This window comes from Anarrhichthys ocellatus, unplaced genomic scaffold (genome assembly GCF_004355925.1).
Source record: "Anarrhichthys ocellatus isolate YVR2014 unplaced genomic scaffold, GSC_Weel_1.0 scaffold408, whole genome shotgun sequence".
Lineage (NCBI taxonomy): Eukaryota > Metazoa > Chordata > Actinopteri > Perciformes > Anarhichadidae > Anarrhichthys > Anarrhichthys ocellatus.
In genome coordinates, this window is record NW_022280382.1 from 15,316 (window position 1) to 37,795 (window position 22,480).

General features: G+C 43.2%; 1 protein-coding gene across 1 annotated transcript; it reads right to left on the reverse strand.

The window, feature by feature from the left end:
• Positions 1-3: 3 nt before the first annotated feature.
• On the reverse strand, positions 4-20,781 carry LOC116401380 (exportin-1; the record flags this gene model as incomplete). The annotated part of the gene is made up of 20 exons (XM_031879739.1): positions 20,387-20,781; positions 18,791-18,922; positions 18,430-18,531; positions 14,539-14,611; positions 12,654-12,715; positions 11,388-11,432; positions 8,728-8,909; positions 7,773-7,821; positions 7,536-7,655; positions 7,131-7,259; positions 6,891-7,049; positions 6,557-6,754; positions 6,169-6,307; positions 5,675-5,856; positions 4,726-4,882; positions 4,450-4,613; positions 4,179-4,313; positions 3,893-4,076; positions 1,449-1,555; positions 4-240 (listed from the first exon to the last, which is right to left on the reverse strand). Coding segments are annotated over exons 2-20 (2,550 nt in total), but the record flags the coding sequence as incomplete, so codon positions are not given.
• Positions 20,782-22,480: the final 1,699 nt, after the last annotated feature.

The following is a 22,480-nucleotide window of genomic DNA, read 5'->3' on the forward strand; positions in this document are numbered from 1 at the left end:
TCCAGTGAACCAAAAACCAACCGAGCTGTGACCGGTTGATCTCACCTTGTTGATCATGTTGAGGGTGCACTCGAAGACGGCATCAAAGATCTGGGGGATCTCGCTGGTGATGTGTCCCCCCAGCTTGTTGACGATGGTCGCCATGGTGCTGAGGACCTCGGGCTCGCGGGCGGCGGGGACGTTGCGTTGATAGTCGATGAGGACGGCGTCCAGCAGCGGCGGGACAAAGTTCTCCCCGACCTGAGAAACAACAGCAGGGATCAGCAGAGAGCAACACGGCAACAACGGAGGCAGAGCAGAATGGGAGCCTCCACCTGCAAAGTGAGACCTTAGACCTGGGAATGAGTCAGCATTTTTGCACTTCCTGTTCCGTAGTCTCAAGGTCAATTTGTTTTGTTAATGAGTTTTTGGTTAGATGTCTAAATTAAGGTCTTTGGTTAAAACAAGCTGAAAAGAGGAGGAGGGACCTAGAGACCTGGTAGGGCAGCGACCTGTCAATCACAAGGTAGCCCCGCCCTAAAGCATCCCCTGATTTATGGTCTGTTTGACTCTAAATGGATCATCATTTACTAAATGAACATCATGCTGTATTGAAGAAGACTTGAAACTAGAGATTGAGACCATAAACTCATGTTTACAATGTTTACTGAGAAGTAGAGTACTTTTTTCTTTTCAATTAAATTCTATTTGTATATGCATTTTATACTGGAATTTGAATTCCTGTTTATTTTGAAGATTTTCTACCAAGTTGCTGGTGTACAATTTATCTAATGATAAATAGCAACGCGTTACATTTTGTCTTCCATAGTTAGGGAAGCAATGTTTAAATCAAGGCTGATGTTGCCTTAACATAACTTCCACACAGTGAAGCTTACAGCTTATTAATGAAACACTGGTATCAGATCGGTACCCAAAGCTGGAGCATCCCTAGTTCGTGAAAATGATCTTGCAGAACATAAACGTTTGTTTGCCACAGAGCTTATGTTCTGTTGTACTCCAGAACCAGTACGGCGCCAACTCCGGGGTTGGCCTACGAAGATGCGTCTTCCCTTTAGCACTCTACAAAGACAGGGCGCTGTAAAGACTTTGAAGAAAGACTCACTTTTGAAAGGTGCATTGTGAAAGGTGCAGCTATAATTTCTTTCTTTTTTTTTTTAATAAACTCTGACACACGATGGATGTTATTGTGATGCTGATTAAAACGCGGTTGAGGGCACAAACATCCAAGTCTGCCACGAGGAAATTAAATCTTTGCGTTTGATCCAAAAATACCAACTGGATTAGTTCGACTGTCAACAGTTTCATCCACTGCCACAGAGTGTGCAGCATCTCCCGAGGACACGACAGTAAAACTATAGCGCTGCCGCTAGCTCATTAAAGTACGTTCAGAACGCTGCATTTCTTTTTGTGAGCTTAGAGTGGCTGAGGCTTTCAGAGGGATTCCTCACCATCTGTGGGTCGTTTGATCGGCTGACCCAGCCTGAGATCAGTTTCAGCGTCTCTCGTTTCACCGTTCTCATACTCCGGATTAGGGGCTGCTTCGTCACCATCTCACCTGCAATGCAAAAGGGGAGACACACATTGAAAGGTTTCACATGAGGAAGGGGCGCAGAGAGAGGGGGGGTACCACAAAGCATTTGCAGACCTGTGCGTCAGATAAATGCTGACTGGTGGAGCAGTGAAGGATCCACAGGAGCGGGTTTGTGTGGCAGTGGATCTCTGGTTGTGCTAAGCCATGACAGCATTTAGGCTATTGTAGGCAATGTTAGAAAGCATTGAGCAAGACTGCTTCAAGGCACTATTACGGCCTTTACACACAGTGATGTGAATTGGGGACACGTGCCCAATTAAAGGTTTGAATAGATTTGGCCAGGACTACCAGGATCCTACTGACCCATAGCAGAGTCTGAGCCAAACTGTTGTATAGCCTGAGCTACTGTAAGCTGCTTCATTCACTTTGCTTTTAGTAAAATGCTCTGATTGAATTCCCTCTGGTTTACATTTAGGCAGTGTACATGTCTAGGGCTTTTATTGTGAAATATGTCTAGGGCTTTTATTGTGAAAGGTAAAAAAATAAGGAGTGGATCTGGTCTGACTAGTTTTGTCAAGGTTGAAAGAAGGAATAAAGTTTGCAGTCTTGATTTGGAAATATCTGAAAATTGAAAAATGATAAATAATACTGATTTTTTGTAGCATAATATTCATGTTCTGTGTGAAAGTACTCATGACAGCAAACAAAAACAATTGAAAAACGTTTTGAAGATTTTTTTTGCATCAATGTGATGAATTTTCTAGATTTGTCATCAGGTATGTAATTCAATGAATCATCTCTCCCTCTTGTTACTTAATCTATACATCGTTTCTCAAAGGAACAGAAAACACTGTTCTCACTGTCCGATAAAGACGGATCAAAGTCAAGCAAACATTATCCTGATGCAAGCACAGAGATCCTTGATGCTTGATCATCGCTGGCAGACCTCATACGTTCAGTCGACTCACATTCAAGCACAGAAAGACTCAGAGATGAGTCACCACAACAGGCGCATGCAAGACAAAAAAAAAGGAGGATGCAGTATTGCCGGCCTGCAAACCAAAATGCCACCACCAAATGACAAAATACTAAAATGCAACAGCGTGACAAGAACATAAGTAAAGGCTAGAATATGTTTTTTTTTAGCACCAAAAAAGGAACTTAACACACGATGAAGAAAGCATTTAGTTATGTTTCAAACCCTGCAACACACTGAGACTGGGCTGGATTTACACAAAGTACACACTCTTCAGTGTACTGCGTCATCTAAAAACACGTATAAAAACCTTGCTTTTGTCTCACTAAGAAGACATTTTACTGCTGCGTGGTATTTACTGACGCAGGTTGTAATGAGTGAAATGCAGAGGAGGAAAGTAACTAAGAGCATCTGTATCCACAGTCGATCATCTGCTGAGTGTTTGTTTCTCAGCAGTTACGTTCTAATGACAATCAGAGAATAACTTTCTCTCATCCTCCTTTTTTTACTGCTCCCCCTCTCAGCTCACTCACGTGACCTCTTTAAATGAGTTTCACTTTTAATGTCGTCAAACAAAGACAAATGCTCTCCTCTCCTCCTAAATCGATAATAGAACACTTCCTTGTTTTATGAATGAAGCGGTACATGAGTGTGTGTGTGTGTGACCAATCAGTGACGACCATCCCTGCAAACCACACCCCTCAGGTTCCCAGACTATAGAGAGAAGGACCCGAGCCTAATGTCCCCAGAACTGGATTTTGAGTTCCTCAATAGGTTTCTAGTCCATGTGGAGAGTTCCTGGGGTTAAAAAGTGGTTCAGTGACTAATAGGTAATAACTAATAAGTACTGAGCACCTAGTGAAGTCTCGTGAGAGAGTTAGGCCTCATTCCACCTCGTCGAAATCAGCCACGAGAAATGGTAGTGCTACGCTTTCTGTACTCAAACACAAGAAACTTCGCTGCGCTCATCTCTCCAACTCTTACTGACAGCTCCAACGTTGTCGTCAGGCAACAAGTCAGAACGAGACTTCTCCTGGAGCGAGACTTGGTAAGACAAAAACTGTTTTACTTCACTTTTTGATCCCGTCTCTGGAGAGACTTTTGCATAATGTTGTCAGACACTTATAATAACTGTTAGTGGCAAAAGAAAAGCACTTTTAGTGGACATCCATTGACGGTGCAGAATTGTCTGGAACAATTACACAGCAGCCCGTTTGGCTGCTGCAGCGCTCCCCTTTAATACCGGACCAATTTAAAGAGGGTCCAGGTTGAAAAGTGCCACGGTTAGCCTTTACGGTCATTCATGTGACATCATGGCGTCAAAAACAACGAGATGAACCCAGAGACGTGTTATCGGCATGGCGACAAACGCACACCTCCCTTACCATTTGTCTGAATGGCAGCAGAGATGTTCTCGCTGAGGCACTTGTAGACGTTGAGCATGTCCAGGTAAATCCGGCCCAGCTGGATGACGAAGGGGTGTCCCACGGCCTTGCAGGCTCGGACGTTGGTCTTCAGGATGCTGCCCAGCTGCTTCACCGTCTCCGGGTCCTTCAAGATGTCCACGTTCTGGGGGGGGGGGGGCAGCAGCAGAGGTAAAGGATTAACACACGTATAGACTGGTAAATTGGGTAAACGTCTGCAGTATGTGGTAGTACACCGGGCTCTTACCTTGGTGGCCTGCTGGATGATGCTGTCCCACACTTGGTTGGGCAGCAGCATGTATTTTTCTATCAGGTGCTCTTGAACAGCCTGATCTGTCTGGGCGCCAATCATATAACCTACTGCCTCATAGAACGTGTGCACCTGGACACAAACAGACAAATAAGAGAAATCATTTTTAGAAAGAATTGTGGGTCTGGGTCTCTCTCTCTCTCTGTGTGTGTGTGTGTGTGTGTGTGTGTGTGTGTGTGTGTGTGTGTGTGTGTGTGTATTTGCTGACCTGCTGAGGTTGCAGGTCACAGATGATGGTGTTGATGTTGTTGAGGATCTCGTCGATGAAGGGCATCACCTCGCCCACCTGCACCTGGATGAAGTGGCGCCGGCACTTCTGGGCAATCTTGATAAACGTGTCACAGGCCATGTCCTGAACACCGTCGTGGGTCTCTGATGAAGGACGATATTAAGTCAAGAGGCATCCAAATTGACAAAATATGATATTTACAGATCCAACATTTTTAAACCAAATGCATTACGCTTTTTCAAAACCGTCTCTCACCGTGCATGAACTCAAAGAGTTTGTTGACAACGGTTTTGAGAAACTTCCAGTGGGCTCTGAGAAAGCGTGGGTACTGGCCGACGATGTACATGATGTTGGAGGCTATGATGGCCTTGTTGTCCTTTCCTCTCTTCTGCTCACACAGACCCAGCAGATCCTGAGACACACAAGGGTTTTCAGAATCAGACACAAAACCTAAGGGGGGGGGGGGGGGTGTCAATGTTTAGTGTTTTATAAAACGGTAGCTTCAAAAATCAAACGACCTGACCAAAAAGGGAATCTATTATTGACATTGTTGACTTATAATTTGAATCATCATTTTTTAGCAGTATCCAATTTAGGAATTATACTGACGTGAACGTGGCTCGACAGTAAGGGTTGCCCAGGTCGCCACTGGCAACCTTTTTGAGGAACTGGCAACAAATTCTTGGCTTTTTTTTTTTTTTTTTAACGTATAAATGTAGGGACAGCCAACAGCAAAACCTGCATCCCTAAAATAAATATATTTTTCATATTTGTTGCATTAGTGATGTTGAAATATTGCTGTTACAGTCAGAACCAGAACCAGTCGAGGCTGCGTGAGCATTGGTGCGTTTACTCGCGTGAGCAGAGGCAGGAAACAACGATTCAGCAAATTGATTCAACTGAGAAAGAACCAGATGAAGCCGAACGAAAAACAAAACAGAGATTTTTGGGAGGCAAAGTATCGCAGCATCTTTGAGCTGGGTGGAAAATTATACTGCAAAGCATGTACAACATGCACATGACATGTATGCATGTCCCATTTTCTTCATTAAAATTACTCAAAATATCTGGTGACTAAAAAGTGGCAATTGTATTTTCTGTTTCGGCAACCAAAAGCTGATGCCTGGTTGCCTTGTAAAAGCGTAACTTGTGCAACAACTAACACGTTGGTCCTCATAAAAATGTTTTTTGTTTTTGTTCATACCTTGATGACAGTGACCAGGAACCTCTTCTCGTCCTCCTCGTGCATGGCCCCGCTGATGGAGCCGATGGCCCAGCACAACGTGTTGAGGTTCTTCCAGGACCACTCGGTGCCGTTCACCTGGTTGTGAAGCTTTTCCGTCATTATGCGTTCTGTGTCGGCGTAGTCCAAGTGAGTCAGGTACACTGCAGGGTGGCGGAGGACAAAGGACATCTGTACTATGAGTATGTGTACGGTGGACTTACAGCCTGTTCAGTTGAGAACAAGGACAAAAACTATTATTCTCTGACACTCTGGAGTCAAACTCCACACAGAAAAAAGCCCCAGATGCATGTGGGAAGCCTCATTATCAATGACGAAGTTACAAATGGATGTATGAATAAATAGCCATTTGGAAATCCTATCAGTCTTTGTGGCTGTGATGATTTAAAAACTGCATTTGTTGAGAAAAACAACACTGAGGCTGAAGGCCGTGGAGTCTTATCACTGAGTCGTACCGAGGGTTTCCCTCATGTTCTTGTAGAGGTTGATGGAGTCGGTGTCCTTCATGAACTCTCGGACCACCTCTCCCTGGTCATTCTCCACCACCAGCACTTCCTCCGGCTTGGCCATCCGACTCACCATGAGCAGACGCACCTGTCGCAAGAGATAAACACCTGTCAGCATGTACACACAGCGGAGAACAACCTCACTGCTCTCGCGTTTACACACACACTACAGCAGTGCAAATTCAAAATCCTTGGATGTTGAGTTTGTCAGCTTATCGCCATGTTGTTGATATCCTAAAAATGCATTGATTACTCATATCAACGCCACGTTAGAAAGGGACAATGAAGGCTATAGGTGATAAGCAGTGAGCTGTGTGTGTGTGAGTGTGTGTGTTACCTTGGACAGTACGGGCAGGTAGAGCTGTCTGCGTGGTGGAACGTCAAAGTGCTGGTTTCCGGAGAGCAGCGGGGACGTGGACGTAGAGAAGGGACTCTCTCTGTAGAGCTCAGCAGCCAAGTGGTTCCAATACTCCAGACAAATTTTGAAGATCTCCGTCTCCTCCACCTCGGACACCAGCAGCATGTAGTGGAGGGCCTGGGGGGGGGGGGGAAAGCAAGAGCAAGGGAGCAATGTGACAATTATCTAAATGGGACTCCCTTTTTGTTGGACGGACACATCCGTACATTTCCTCCCGCCCGTCACACCCCTGAATGACGGCATCCTCTCATACCTCCATTAACGTTTCTCTGAGGTTGAGCCGCTTCTCAATGAGCTGCCCGTGCTCTTTGAGGAAAGTGCAGAGGAACAGACTGAGGTTCTGGATGAAGTTCTGCTCGTCGTCTTTCCCGTTGGCGTAGGCCAGCCGGATGTTGGTGTTCAGGGGCAGCATCTGCGCGGACGTGGAGAACACGGAGATCTCGGTTAGTATGCGTACGACGAACGGGAATCTGGGAATGTGAGCTCAACCCACCTGTTTGAGCTGACACATGGTCAGGGTGAAGAGCGTGACGAACTGCTCCTCGTACTGGCTGACGCTCACACCGGCGATCTCGGTGAGGCACTTCAGTGTCACGTTGCGAAACATGGGCACGTTCAAGAACTGCAAACAGTGGAAGCGGATGTTTAGTTGACGACTAGACAGACACCTAAAAGAATCAATATCAGTTTAAGCGTATGCTTACTATAGTACACTGACTATAGAGAAGCGCCTCATAAATCCCCAATTCAAAACACATGAACTATCCTTTAAGTTGTGTGTGTAACTAGCAATAATTTGGAGTGTTTTTACGCTTGCTTAACAATTCGATGGTTCAGAATCCCAACAATTCCAAGTCAACGTTGTTTTGCATGATGCCGCGTGCAGCCGTGTACACACCTTATACACCAATGTGCTGATCAGTTTGGTTTCAAAGATGTACCCCAGAGGAATCCAGTTGAGAAAACGTAGGAGGGTCTCCAGAGTGGCGTGGACCAGTGGGGCATTCTGGGAGTTTTCCTACGGTGCGAACAATGAGACGACAAACAGCTGAAGGACAAACCCTGTTGTGTGTGTGACCAGCGATAAATGATTGCACAACAATGCCAAAAAAGAAAGAGATGAGGAGTCGCATACCATGACGAACTGGCAAAGCTGGAAAATCTGGGAGAATTCATTGCACATGCTGAAAGAAAGAAATAAGACACATTATGGAACGTACTGTATGACACTTTTATTTACGTTGACAAAAATGTGCCAATCGTCTGTATCAAAGCACGACAGAACGTCTTCTTGACCGACGCATCAACAGTTGCACCCGTCAGTCTCATGTGACACACGAAAGGCAAACACAACAGTGTGTAAAGCCACAGTCAAAGTTAGTGGTTGAGCTACTTAGGCGTAACACCATTTCAGCTATACAGGCGAGTTGCATGAGATGAACAGCTACAAACAGCTGTTGTATACGATATTAAACTGAATATCTTTGGGTTTTTGGATAAAACAAGATATAAAATTGGACTTTAAGAAACACTTTTTACTATTTTCCGACACTACAATTAATCAAACAATTAATCTAGATAATAATCGTCTGCCTGAGGTCATATCCCAGTTGCTTACGCTGTGCGGCCAGGCAGAACAAGTGAATCATTCATACTGTTTGAGCATAATAGAGAGCACAACTGCTTGCAATTCAGGCAACAGGGAAATTGCAAATAGATTGCATAATACTTGTAATAATACTGATTGACGTGTCAAATGTAGTGGAAATAAAAGAGGCAATAAGTGTCAATAAGAGGCAAAGATCCAGTGCACAGCAAAGGCCGTTTGTCTGCAAGTCTGTTACAGATCACAGCTTTACATCATTGGATTAATTGCCAGCTGCGATATTTTCAAATGCCAACACCCTGAGATTATATTTCACGATGTTCTGAAAGTATTGGACTCTTAAATCTGGTAAAAAAAACAACAACTATGAATTATCATATTTTGGTGGTACACTCAGACATTGATTTCACTGTTCCTTCCTCAACCCTTTCTACCATGAACACGATGGGGCTTCCAGAGGCCCGTGAAGACGCAGCATGCTGACCTGTCCTTTAGGTGCTTGGCCTTGACCTGGGTCATCTGGCCACTGGAGAAATCGAAGACCTCCTCGCTGAGCAGCTTGAGAATGATCATGTTGTTCTGACAAAGGCTCTCGCTGGTGCGACTTGCCCCGACAATGTCGCTGATGAAGGTGGGCCAGTGCTTGGGCCACTCCTGCTTCAGGATCTACGGACACAGGACACAGACACGGGTTACCGTTACACTGATCAGCTGGGCGATCTAGAGAATATCACCTTTGACCAAATACTACGTTATAAACGAACACTGGTTCGCTCGACAAAAAAGGAAATGGAATTTTTCCGTTGCATTTCATATAATTTCATTCATCATTATTCTCTTATGCACGTGTTAACCACAGACCTTATTCTCCAGGCGTCTAACAAAAACCTGTTAAAAAACCCCATTGACTTCAAGACGAGGGAACTGGGAAGTGCAGAAATGCTGACTCATTAACGGGTTCAAGGACTCATTCCTGCAGCTCTCTGTAGACCAGCTAGAACAGTCTGGCAAGGTCAGAAGATGACATCACTTTACTGTAATTCAGCCTTTAAAACCAGGAAATGACAACATTTATGCCATATTACAATATCCAAAACATCTAGTCTCATATCATCGATATATACTGTTCAGCCCTAGTTCAACGGTGACAGATTCCACTGCCACTAACATGTGATCTGAAAATGAGAAACGAAGGAGACGACTGCTGCTAAAAATAACGATCCGTCCTTTCAATCTCAAACCAGGCATGTGGCCCCCTTTCTCTGTTTGACTTTGATCACGCAGTAAAGTGTGTTAATGAAAGTCCCATGAACCAAAAGATACCCCCCACACCACCGCAAAGACTACATACATGTGCACAAACATGCCAAAAAGCCTCCTGAGGACCCGTGTGGAATCTGGAGCTCTACATTCCCCGAGGGCCAGAGCGACGTTCGCTCTGCTGACGCAGGCAGTGACTCAAGTCTCACTGGCATTAATGCAAAGTCACTCGTGTGGCCGGCGAGCCAATCGAGGTCTCCCTCGAGCGGATGTACAAACACACAACGAGGTGGAATCAAATTGTTAAACGTTCAGGAGCAAAGATTCACTAATCAGTCAGTGTGGTCGGATTATTCAGGATCAAAACCGTTCTGATACACGTCTCCCTGACTGTGGTCCATACTTCAGGGTTCCACACGTTCCCGCTCTTTTCCAGGACATTTCTAGTGATGATCTAGCTGCTATGACAGAAAGGAAACGCGCCATGCACTAAAAACATGCCGCTTTAAGAAAATCATCTCTTACATGCGTAGGTATTGTGACAAATCGATCGTAGAATAATGTAAACAGCACTATATTGTGATGCTGCTGCTGCAAAAGTTGTCTTACATGTCTTACGTCACGGCTCATTTTAACGTAACAATGCAGCGTTGCGTTTGAAGAGGCAATGCTAGCATAGCAGAAAAACATTACCAAAAAGAGAAAATGTTCCTGGACATAACTTTCAGGTGGCAGAATTATACGTTCGGAGGGGGCGCTGATAAATTAGGAGAATATTGAAATTATTTTTATAGGACATTTGACCCTTTTCTCTCATTTCCATGTGTTCTCAATGACTGGAAACTATTCTCCAGGATGCTTGGGAGGCCCGTAGTTTCTACAGCCCGGTGCTTACATGACTCAGCGCTTTCCTGGAGTAAGGATACAATCAACACCGTAAATACTGCCGCTCTTTCTCTCTTTAAGTTGATCCTCTTTTCAAGCGACAATTTATGAACCACCGGCTGTCTCGCCTCAGATATTCAAGAAAAATTAATATGTGGTTTTTAATAAGGAACCATGAACTTAGCAGGCCTGGACAGTTTTAGAGTCAGATAGACTTATTAAGAGTGACATCTTCAGGTTAAAAAGTATCACTGCAAAACATAAGGCAGCAGAAAGATACCTAAACACACTAATCTAGAGCGCTGTGTTTCACATGCAGATGTGCTAAATTGTCCAACATTTAGAGGTAGTGTGTGTGGTGGAAAGATTATTTGTTAATCACTGGATTGCTGACTGCAGCTACAGATATTAATCCACAATCCACACCAATGAACATTAACATAAACCTACTGGTTTAGAGCCTTTAGTTTATGCATTACCTCCAGTGTCAGAGGGCTTCATCTGTTTTCTAGAAGTTCTTAAAAATCATTCTGACTAAAAAACGTGCCTCACTAGTTGGACCTCAGATGTGGTTCTGTACATCAGCTCTGTATCAGCCCGTGCCTCAGCACTCGTCGGTCGCTTTCGGTGGTCCTAGGCTAGAGCCGAGTTTCCTGCTCCGGTGGGCTCTGCTGCTGTCAGTGTGGATAACTTCATCGAAACCGTTCTTTGTGCCGCTCATTGATTTGCTCACATGTAACACTATGGGTCTGGGAAACCGTTGTAGTGTCCTAACGGGAGCACAACAAGGTGGTTCTAACAGCTGGGGCTCCCATGATGGATTACATTAATGGTGATATAGGCGATACGGATTCTTTCTTTTTTGTAAATGCGGATGAATGTGATTTTGGTATCTTGTTTGCATTTTAGCAGCCAAAGAGGACGTAAGCTGTAAAAACAGCTGATATGTGATTCTAAAAGTAGTTCTGAAGGTTATTGTCGTGAGGTTTGAAGGCTTACCTGAACAAGGATCATGTTCAACTTCCCGATGTACACCTTTTCTTTCTGAGAGTACAAACGGATACAGAAGTGAATGTTAGTCATACAGTTTGTATTAAAAATGTAATTTAACAAAACCAAGGGTTGGAGGTCACAAACAGTTACGGGTGGTGTTGCTAGAAAGTAGATCCATAATGTTACGCTTTGTCATTCGGGAGGAATAATAATATAATACAACATAATAGTCTATTACACTGCAGCAAATGATGTGCCGTTTAGGATAACAGACCATTTAGAGACAGCCTGGTCAACTTGGTTGGTTCAATAATAGATAACCTGGGACCGATTGGGTTTTATGTGTTGTGCTTACTCAGCATCATTGAATACCAAAAGCCAAGTAGTGGTAGCAGTGAGAGATAGTCATTTCTATTTCTTCCATTCATCAGAGCAGACCCTGATCCACAGCTGAGCTCTGGTTACAAGCAAACATGTTTGTCTCCACTAACCGCTTCGTTTGCAAAGTTTCCTTTTCCTTCAGTTTCACTTTTCCTTTTTCTGACACGTCAACACATATTTTAGTCTCTGTGCTCGGGTTCAGTAACAGTTCTGCTAATATTAGGTACTAAAGGGAAACACACAGATTCAGCTATAACTTGAGTAAGGCGTGGCAACTCCACACACAAACAACCTGTGTCGTGATCCTACAGTTGGGTTAAACAGCAGAGTGAGAGCCAACCTAAGTGACACACATTTGACTTTTTACTGCAGCTGACTCCCAACAGTTTAGCGCGTGTGTGTTTAGTGCAGATAGCCAAGCGCTGCAATCTCTGGAAGACTAAATTGCCGTTGGTGCAGGTGGAACACGGCCGTAACGGTTCCCTGGTTCACCATCTTTGGTCTGGACGACACGGCGCCATGGTTACCAGCATTACTCATGGCTGCTGTGATGTCACATCGATACAAAACAGAATGAGATCCACTCGGATTTGTTAATATGGCCGTAAATGTCAAATGCCAACAGAAGGACCATAGCTGATGTGGCAAGTTAAGCTTCAGCACGCATCAGTGCAGATAAGTGTTACCTTGACAACAACGAGTTTGTCCTATTCTTCTTAACTACTATCGAGGGTCACAGTACAGACATTTTAGATTTTTTGGGGAGAAAACCTAAATATCAACCGAAGATTTAATCAGAATAATAGGTCATTCTATTTTATTTATTGGCAGTATTTATTAAGTAGAACCCGTATGATTACTCCAAAAGTGATGTAATTTGAATTCACTCACCTCCACATTTGATGCATCGGATGAAGTCTTGATAATGAGACCGACAACATACTTTTTTATACCTGGCGAACACACAGAGATATCAGGAGGACACTGTGAGCATGCATAACAAGTGTTGCACATCTCGACATGAATCTGGACAATCTTACAAGTGTGCCCCCCCCCCTACAATTCACATTCTTGGTAAACACAAAAGGATTTGGGCTGCAACTGCCTCTGAACTTCTACAGGGCAAACACTTTGGTCAGTTCAGTGGAAGTTAAACGTTTCCCCAGGTATCTTATAGACCCTCGCATTTCTTACGCGACTGTGTCTGTGTTTCTAAAAGATGGTGTGCTGGGCGGAGCCGAGAACAAGGCAATACTCTGACACAAGGGGGGGAAAAGACATACTTGCCGGTCACCCCTGCACTGGGTTTGCCACTTGAACAAAATTCAGGCATCTACGGTCAGAAGTAGGGAAGTCTTAGGTCAATAGAAAAAAAGTGAATTTTGAGCAAAATTATAGAAGAATTGAGGGAGGCAGAATCAACTGATTTACACATGGCTATTCAATTAATTGCATACTCATTGCTTTTTGCTCCAAACCAAATTTTCATCCCACTCTGTTTTCAGTATTTTTTTTAAGATATCTCGAGCAGTAGTTTGTAACAAAGGACAATATGTTTTGTTGTGAAAACAGAGAACTGATAACTTAAAGGCAACAATTAGAGGCAGGGGAGGTAATCTTCAAATGTTAAGGATTTTAACATTAAAATTCTCATCCTGACAGCAGTCAACGAGTCAAAAGCTCGGACAAATAGAAGAGACACGATACCACTGAAATAAGCCCGTCCAATCATTTCATTGGGCCCGAATGTAATGATTGGACAGATACCTTTGTGTGAGTATACCGTATTCTGCCTGTGCTCTCATTGCTCATCACCGGAGTCTTCTACAAACTGCTAGCTTGACGGCTGTAAGTGCTAGCAATAGCAATGTTTCTTCGTTTACGTTCATGATGATCGTTCTGGGGGCGTGGCTTTGGAGGGAGGCCTTAAAGGGACGGGTTGTCGGTGTTTCTCAGACTTTCGTGACAGAATTAGCAACGTTTGGAGCTAGTGCTGCTAGCTACTTTCATTGAAAAAGAGTTGGCAACACTGGGCTGGGTTTTTTCGGTTTCATAATTTTCTTTTAATCTAGCGTACTCTAGCTAGAACCTAAAGATTACCAACCCTGCCTTTAAAGTCTGAACATCTCTAAAAGTAGAACTTATCTGGTAAACAACTTCCCGTTCATGATAATTATGAATGAAAATCTGGAATGTTTCCCAAGACTTTAGATTAGAAGCCACTATGTGCAAGATCAGAAAATTCCTAACAATGGCAACTCCTAGCAGTAGTTCCCATAAAGACGCTGTGTCAGAGGCTAATCCATGACCGTTCACTTTCACTCTTTAAGGGACAATAAGATGAATTTGCCGATAAAAAAACAACAACCCCGGGAATGTCTTAACTTCATACAAACAAAGACATATGCAATCAGAGTCATTTCAAAGATATAAAAAATCATTTAACATATTAGAAGCAACGTAAGACAGCACAGTAATATCTTCAACTACTTCTTTAAAGATGCCCCATCACATTTCACAACGCTTTAAAAAAACAGTGCTACGTGTTGCTCTTTTCTTTTTGTCGTTTCCTCTCTAAAGAAACCGCTACGGTGCAGAATCAAACCCGGCTCTCCGCTGCCAGAGCAGGCCAGTCGAGCAGAAAACAAACCGGCATGCTTAGCGGGGGAACACTCCTCGACTTGGCAACCGCACGTCACTGCAGAGCAAAAGCCACCGGCGCTGACAGGGTTAAAATACATTTTGTGAATTGTACCACAGAAGTAGTTTTTTTTACCTTCACACTGATTCCTTGGGAGAATCTTCCATCTTGTTTTGATAACCGTTTCCAGAATCTGAAGAGCATAGTACTGGAACATGCCAGGAGAGGAGAAGCATTAGGATGAAGCCATTATGACAAGACATTATTACTACTACATTATAACAGTATGAAGTGGACCAGCCTGTAATAACTTGCACTCTAAATTGAACTGGGCTGAACCACATCTTTCATGCAGATTTTCCCTTGTAGTTTCTTTTTTTTTTTATATCTACAAGCAGCATTAAGCTGGAACACTGCAGAAGTCCTGCTGTTTCTCCCAGCATCACACCAGACAGCAAAAGACAGCAGAAAAATGCAACAATGCTTTAACCAGCTTTGGCTCTGACTGCTCCGAGGGGAGACATGACGAGGTCTGTGTTACGGGCTCTGTTAGCGAGGATACAGACACTGTGTAGGGTTGGGAATCAACAATTGGTTTTTGAAGCGCACATTCCTTGTAGATTAGTTTTCAATGTGAAAGCCCCGTTTCTAAAGATTGTTGCGACAAAAAACTAAAATGATTGCAGAGCGCTGCAATACTCACTTGTAATATTATGAAGCGCAGTCTGATAAGCCTTTAAACTCATGGAGGTATTCCTCAAACTAGACCTCCTGGATTGTATTTTATTGTCTCACTGTAGCAACACGCCCCCAACTCTCGCATCGCCATGCTTCTTTTTTTTTTTTTTTTTTTATAAATAGGAGGGTTTTTGGTCTGAACACCGACTTGTAGTAATGCTACCGTGGACAAACACAATAAAACCAAGTATAAAACAGAGATAATATTATATAAGTATTAATGAATTTGTTTTTTCCTAAAAAGCTTCTTTTCTTATTTTTATACTTTTATACTTGCTTTTTATTGTAGCTTAAATAAAGGTGTTTTATAAATCCAACAAACAAAACCGGGATAATATTATGGAAATGTTCATCTCATTTTCTCTTCCTAAAAATATTTTTTATAACAAAATACCCTGTTTATGACAAATGATTTTTAACTGTAGCCTAAATAAAGGCGGGTTTTTTTTTGCTTTCACTATTCGGTTACTTATATTTATCAGATGCCATAAACGAACAATTTAGAATTGACGAACAGAATCCAAACCAAGAAAATGTCATCGATACCCAACCCTAGACCACGCGAGTGAGTCAATCAACTAAAGTATAGATTATGGATAAAGTCTAAGGCAAGCCTCAATCAGATCCCTTTAACTGGTGTGTCATAAAGGAACAGCAAGACCAACCACAGGTTATGCCCTGTATTAATTTCTGCTTAATAGTGAAGCATGATGGGGGAAAAAAAACAAAAAAAACATTTTATTTACAAGTTAGTTTTTTTTTTTTTTACTTCAACTGACTGTTTCAACTGTAGGGATCATCATTTCCAGAGTTACAATGATTCCAAAATAAAAGCAAAGAATAAATGGCATGTAAAACAGGGTGTTATTAAAGCGGGACGATGGATGCCGGAAGATTAGAGGTGAAATCTCATCACAGGCGCAGCGACTGTGCACCGGTGACCATTGTTTCACCTTTAACTGCCACACTTAGCACAAAACCACCACAAGATGCAGGACGGGGCAAATTACCAGCAACAAACTGCACCGAATGCTTTGCGACTTTTTTTTTTCTTTTTTTTCCGCTGGGCGAATGCTCGTTAAGTCAAAAGAGTCTCGGCTGAACAGAGGGGTTGAAGAGGAAGAGGATGCACCGTAAAGAGGAGAGAAGGGTGCCATGATCCCTACAGGTGAAATTAAGCCGTCAACTGATGTGTGTGTCTCTCTACTGACTGCAGCCTGCACCCTCCCTCTGTCCAATGAAACAGATGCAATAGATGAACAGAATTCAGTCAAAGGGAATTCAAAAAAGGGTAGACCTTGTGGAGGCCTGCCGTCAAAGCCTAGCTGTGTCATGACGCACAGGATGACACACCCCTTTTCTTCCTATTACAAGCCATAAACATAATGGAACATTGGGATTAATATCAAATAGTCACAGCTGGAATTCAGTAAAAAAAAAAAAAAATGTTGTTTTTGCAAATATTGTAACTAGTACTGCAGTTGCTAAGAAAAGCCAAATGTTCAAATGTGCTTCGAAATGATGCACTTTTTTATTTTTTATAAATGCAGAATTAAAGAGGCGTTTACCGGTTGTTTCCTCTTTTCCTCTAATGCCCATTTTCTTGGCAAATCACAAATTTAAAACTAGGACTCAACTTAAGACATTAGTAATGAATGTCAGTGTTAAAAGCACTCTTACAGGCAAGCAAAAAATGAAACAAAAAAAAAAGCAAATGTCAAGATGTGTACTTTGAGGAAGCCATGGACGCATTGCACTTCACTTCATACTCGGTACATGGATTCATTTCCCATTATGGACATTACATTTATGGATTAGGCTTGATTGTTTTAAAAAGAATAGCCAAATTTTTTGTAAATACAATTGTGAATCCCTGAATGTGTCTGGAAAGTGAATCACTGGGTTCACTATTCACAGGCAGTTTGCTTAATCAGCTGTATCAGTGCACAGAAGGGGGATGAGTGTGCACTTATCTGTGGACATATTGTGAGGAACAACATGGATCTAAGATCTTCAAATAACAGATGAGGGGAGCCAGAGGTGTTGATGATCGATCTGACGCGGTTATTCATTTGAAAAATCAGGACACATGGGCTGCGTTCTAAATCGTATACTTTTTACTTTCAGTACGCAACTGCAGCCACCCTTAAAAAGTGCGTACTGTTGCACGCAGTATGCACTCAATTGGGACCTTGAACTTTGACCATCTTGCTCATAAAACCACTGTGCAGAAGATTGGAAGAATAGCTGGTTTGCATACAGCAAAATGCGGCCGGATGCAGTTGGACGTCCTAGTATTTTTTTTTGGCATACTGCATTTGATATCCTATGTATTGGGATGGCCATTGCTGATCAGAGATCATGATGTGTTTGTACGGCAACACCCTTTACTCTTAAGGGTTAAGGGTGTCGTTGAGCTTGATGGCGTGCTGGAAGTAAGAGTTCACTCAAACTAAACGTTATTGCCTGCAGATGTTTCTTAACTTTTCTACGTTTACCTGACAAACCAGACCTTAGGAGTTACAGTAACAACCTGCACATACAGCTGACCCCTGGCCATGCAGATGTGCTCATACATCTAACTAGTTAGGGGACTAGGGCAGCTCATTTTCTTCTTGACGTTAACATTTGTAAGCTACAGCCCTTTTAGTCTCATCTAATCCATGTGCCATAAAGCATGCAAGTTATACAGATGTATGCTTGAATGCACACATGTATGTTTATTTTGCAACGTTTCTCGATTAATAATCAAAAATTTGCATTTTGCATTCCAAGATGTTGCAGCGAATTACAGACATGACAGGCATTACTCCTGCACCATATTATACAATGATTGAGAAAGACGGGGCTCATTCCCATTCAGGCCCAACTGGGCAGAATGTTAAAAGGCTTATTTTGTACTGTATTATATTATCACCAGGAGCTGATGGGCAAAGTCAATTGATCATCTGGAAGGTTCAGAACAGCATTCCTTTAATCAGAGGGACAGAGGTCCTGCATGGCTCAAGAGCTTGGGCATGGTGCCAACACAGCCAGGAATACTTATTCGACCTCTTCTGGGGCCATGTGCTCCTAACAATATGCACTCACAGCGCATAAAACTGCTTTAAAAAGCTGATTTTATATCATTTAAAGCATGCTGTCAGCAAACCACTGTGACCTAGTGTTTTAATGTTTTTGCTGTATTTTTTTTGAATTTAACAATTTTGTATTTGTGATAGACTACACTTCCTCAAAGCACAGGCAAGTGTCTGTCCACCAGTGTTTTCTGAACCGCGGTGTGCTTACTTTGGTGTTCATGTTCTGGGAGAACTCGAGGATGGTGTCCACTCTCGTCCAGGCGTCCGGGTGCTCTTTTAAGTGCGTCAACACTTCCTGTGCCATCCTTTGCTGCAATACAAAATTTGAGCGACACTTTAGATGCAACACCGAGACAACTGCAAATGGGCAACAGCAATTTCTAGACACGACTGCGCTGCAGCCTTCATGTGAATAGAACAGCAGAAGAATAATTAACATAGTGCGTTTTAATTCAGGTGTGTGTTAAAGAGAACATTAAAAAGTCACCGCATAATTATACATTTGCGACAAACCAACAGATTTTGTATTAGATGGATTATAAAGCAGTTGTAAATGCTTCACAACGTACCTGTGGTCCCACCCCGTGATATAGACAGTTCACCACATTATCCAGCAGGTTGATATCCAGTTTCTGGTTGAAGTCCAGCAGCTGCTGTGCTGCATGGTCTGCTAACATTGTCATAATTGCTGGCATAGAGCTCTGCAACAAGGACAGCGGAGGGAGGGGTCATGAGTGCACAGAACACATTCAACAGGCAAAGTCATGTGAACTGTGCGTTTAGAAACAATTCCAAACAGCTGACTGACTACTAAACAAACATCCTCCAGACCCACCAGCGGGAGTCCTGTTAAGAAGTAAAGCTCATTGTGTCACAAGTCTGTCACTGCTCTAATAGCGTGCAAAGGGAAGACAAGCGTCATCAGTTCTTCAAAAACTGCAATATGGAAATAAACTGTTACCATAAGAATGAAAACAGCAGGGAAATGTTATTTCATTGGTGATGGGAGGGGTTTTAGGAGACTGGTAACACACTATTTTGCCAAAAATGGGTTAATATTGATTTATAAAGGACTGAGTGCACCATTCTTAAAAGTCAAAGAGATTTCCTCGATGGTTTAACAACAGATTGAAACTTCTAGATAAACCGCAGTTAATGCGCAGTGCTTCAACTGTGCCTCTACTAATCAAGCACTCCTTTCTACGACCATATTAAGAAGGTTAACCGAGCCACGTGCCGGATATATTGGGCGACGTCACGTTGTTTACATCTGTGAGAGTTCACTCCTCCAAACACCAACCGCAACACAAGCAGCAGATCATGTGATCCAAAATAATAATAAATAACGCAGCAGCTCACTACAATGTTCACAATGACTAGCATTACCCATAACGTAGCCAACGTAAACAACGTGCACGCGGCACCAGCACCAGCACACTCCACACCAAGTGCTAGCATTTACGCTGTATTTACAGCTAGCTGTTAGCAGTGTGTCGCACAAACAGTTCACATGTGGTCCTACAACCACTCCCACCGAGGATGCCAGAGACGGAGGTCGCCCATACATTTACGTTACTCGGTGACATTTAACAACACTGTTCAGGGAGGTTGGCAGTTCGTGTTGTGGCTACACTCCAGGAGGACTGGCAACGGTTTGTCCCAATAGCTCCGTTTTCAGACGCTTTTAACAGTTACATTACGTAGAGGCTGAAGTTAACGTTGGCTACCACCAAGTGCCCTCACCTAGCAGCATCAACTTGACATCATAGACACGCGAGGGATGCTACTGTGGTGGGAGAGGCACAGATTTAATTTGAATTTATTCATCTGTGGCGTCGCACGTAACGTTACGAGAGACCGCCTCGGTCAGTTGTGCTTTTAGTTAAGTTGCAGCACTTTCTATGACAGCCAACGTTAGCTAATCCTCCTAAAGTGTTAACGTTGAATGCTAGCTAGCGGGCAGTCGGTGGCTATTGGCTGTCCCCACTGATGCTATTGCATTCTTAATTAGCATGTCTCTTCTAGGCGCATTATGACGGGCTACGTACACTATAATACAGCACAACTTAATACCAAAACCAAAATGCATTTTATTCGTTGTACAGTTAAAGCCAAGAAACGTTAATCACGGCATGGCAGGTTTTCACTTCACCCCAGTTACCTACCTAAAGTCCGAGGCTCTGACTGAAAAGAGTGGTGTTTGACAGAGAAGCTACAAGGTCTAGTGAGTACTTCAGTATCACTGTTGATTAGACAAGATTTCCTATTTCTGCAGCGTTGACTATCCCCAGCTCCAGCAGTGGGTGATGTCTGACTGGTAAGGACCACTGGTGTGGCTTCCAAAACTACTATCACGGCAAACCCAGCAATATGTTACTCCGAAACATTTTACGAAACAAAGTAAACCTTGATTCACTAATTAATTCGTTACTCTTAACAATTTTCCAGCGGGGCGGTGTAGAGGTTGTGTGCCTGCGCCTCCTATCCTCTCCCAAGCAACTAACTCGCAACCGGTTGAAACCGGTTCAGACTGGGAGATTCCATCTCGGTTTAGTTTTCAGCCGATGGCGCCGCGTAAAGTTTGGACTGGGTTGACGCCCACATCGCACCGTGATTGGCCGCGGCTTCGGCCGAGACTTCATTGTCGGCGTTCCATTGCGTGACGGACCTGTCAGTTTATTTCAATTCGCTTAAGCGCCCACGCGACTACTCCGCCCGAAGAGAAAAAGAGGGCAGACTCCCATGCAGAATGGACTTCTACATGACTCCGTTTATGAGAATAGGAAATAAATAAGCGGACACTGTTTATCGCTACTACCGAGGGGTCAAGTTAAATATTACCTCCATTCATATAAACGCCGCACAACAATACCGCACGTGCGTGTAAACATTATTGCCATTTAATGATTTTTAATCCACTTAAGACTCTCTGTGAAGGCTCTGCCACTTTTAAACGCAATATATGTCCCGAGAGGAAAGTGCCTGCCTCGTGCAGGTACACTGTTAGGTTGAACGTTGTGACAAAACCCGCAAGTACCATTCATTTGCCTGTTGCTTGTAAGCTGGTAATTTTCCACCAGCCACGAGTGGGAGTGGTTACACGATCACGAAACGCACGGGGTTAGAACAGCGACCTGGAGACGTTTGTTTCCCCCGAATGGGCAACAATACGAAAGTGGAGCGGCGGACTCTATAAATAAACGTTGTCATTAAGCAGCAGAAGACAGAAATGTAGTGTTGAATGTCGCTGATTGAGAACCATACACGGTGTGCACCGCTGTCAATTGAGGATGCAAACATGACAGCGTTTCTTTTCTCTTTTTTTTCCTCCTTTATGGTCACGTGGTCCAGCGCGATACTTGATGGAAAAATACTGGATTTGGTGTGTAGTGGAGACAGTACACAAGCCTGTAAAGTCATTCAGGGGAGGCTTTTTCTTCTTTCCGAAGGGCGTTTGAGTCTTTACCCAGCAACACTATCTCCCTCTCGTGCCTTTCATGTCTCTGCTAAACCCACAGAAACATGTACACATCATTTAATGCTGATAAAAGTAGCATCGGTGCTGATTTGCAGTTTGTGCTAAGTCACCTCGTTTCATTGTTTGTGAAAGTGCACGTTGGAATTGGGGGGGAAAAAACAAATGTATTTTTGCCCTTTCGGTGCTTTAGATGCATCGGTTTGTGGAAGTGTGCGATCGCGACTAAACTCCCGTTATCAGCTTTGTTGTGTTGTTTCACAGTTGCACATTTATCACTGTGACAAAGTGCATCATCACGTCGTGCCCACAATGCACATCCATAATATGCATTACATGACAAGTGGACGGCCATCATCACAGTAGACAAACATCACCTACAATCTTAATTTTTATTTATTGTATATCAAGAAAAAAAAAGTTCAATGTCCGACCTGAAATGACGGTAATCTGTTATCTCACCTATCTATGCACTGTTGGGCCCGTCAAGTGTCCTTGGATCAGTCACTCCAGACACTTGGCCTAGATCCGGGCCCTTGTTGTTATTAACAAACAAGATTTCAAAGCCTTATTATCTGTGTGTCTATTCGTGAACGCCATCCGGTTTTCGGACTCAGTCAGTGTCTGGATTTCAACTTCTAAGACATCTGAGATCAGACATGTGTAGGTGTGTGTGTGACGCTGTGTCCCGTGGTTATAAACTGTCGCGGTTTATTATTTACATGTGTTGTCCTCCTACAGTTTGTCCACACTTGTGATCTCGACTGTGATATCACATATGCAA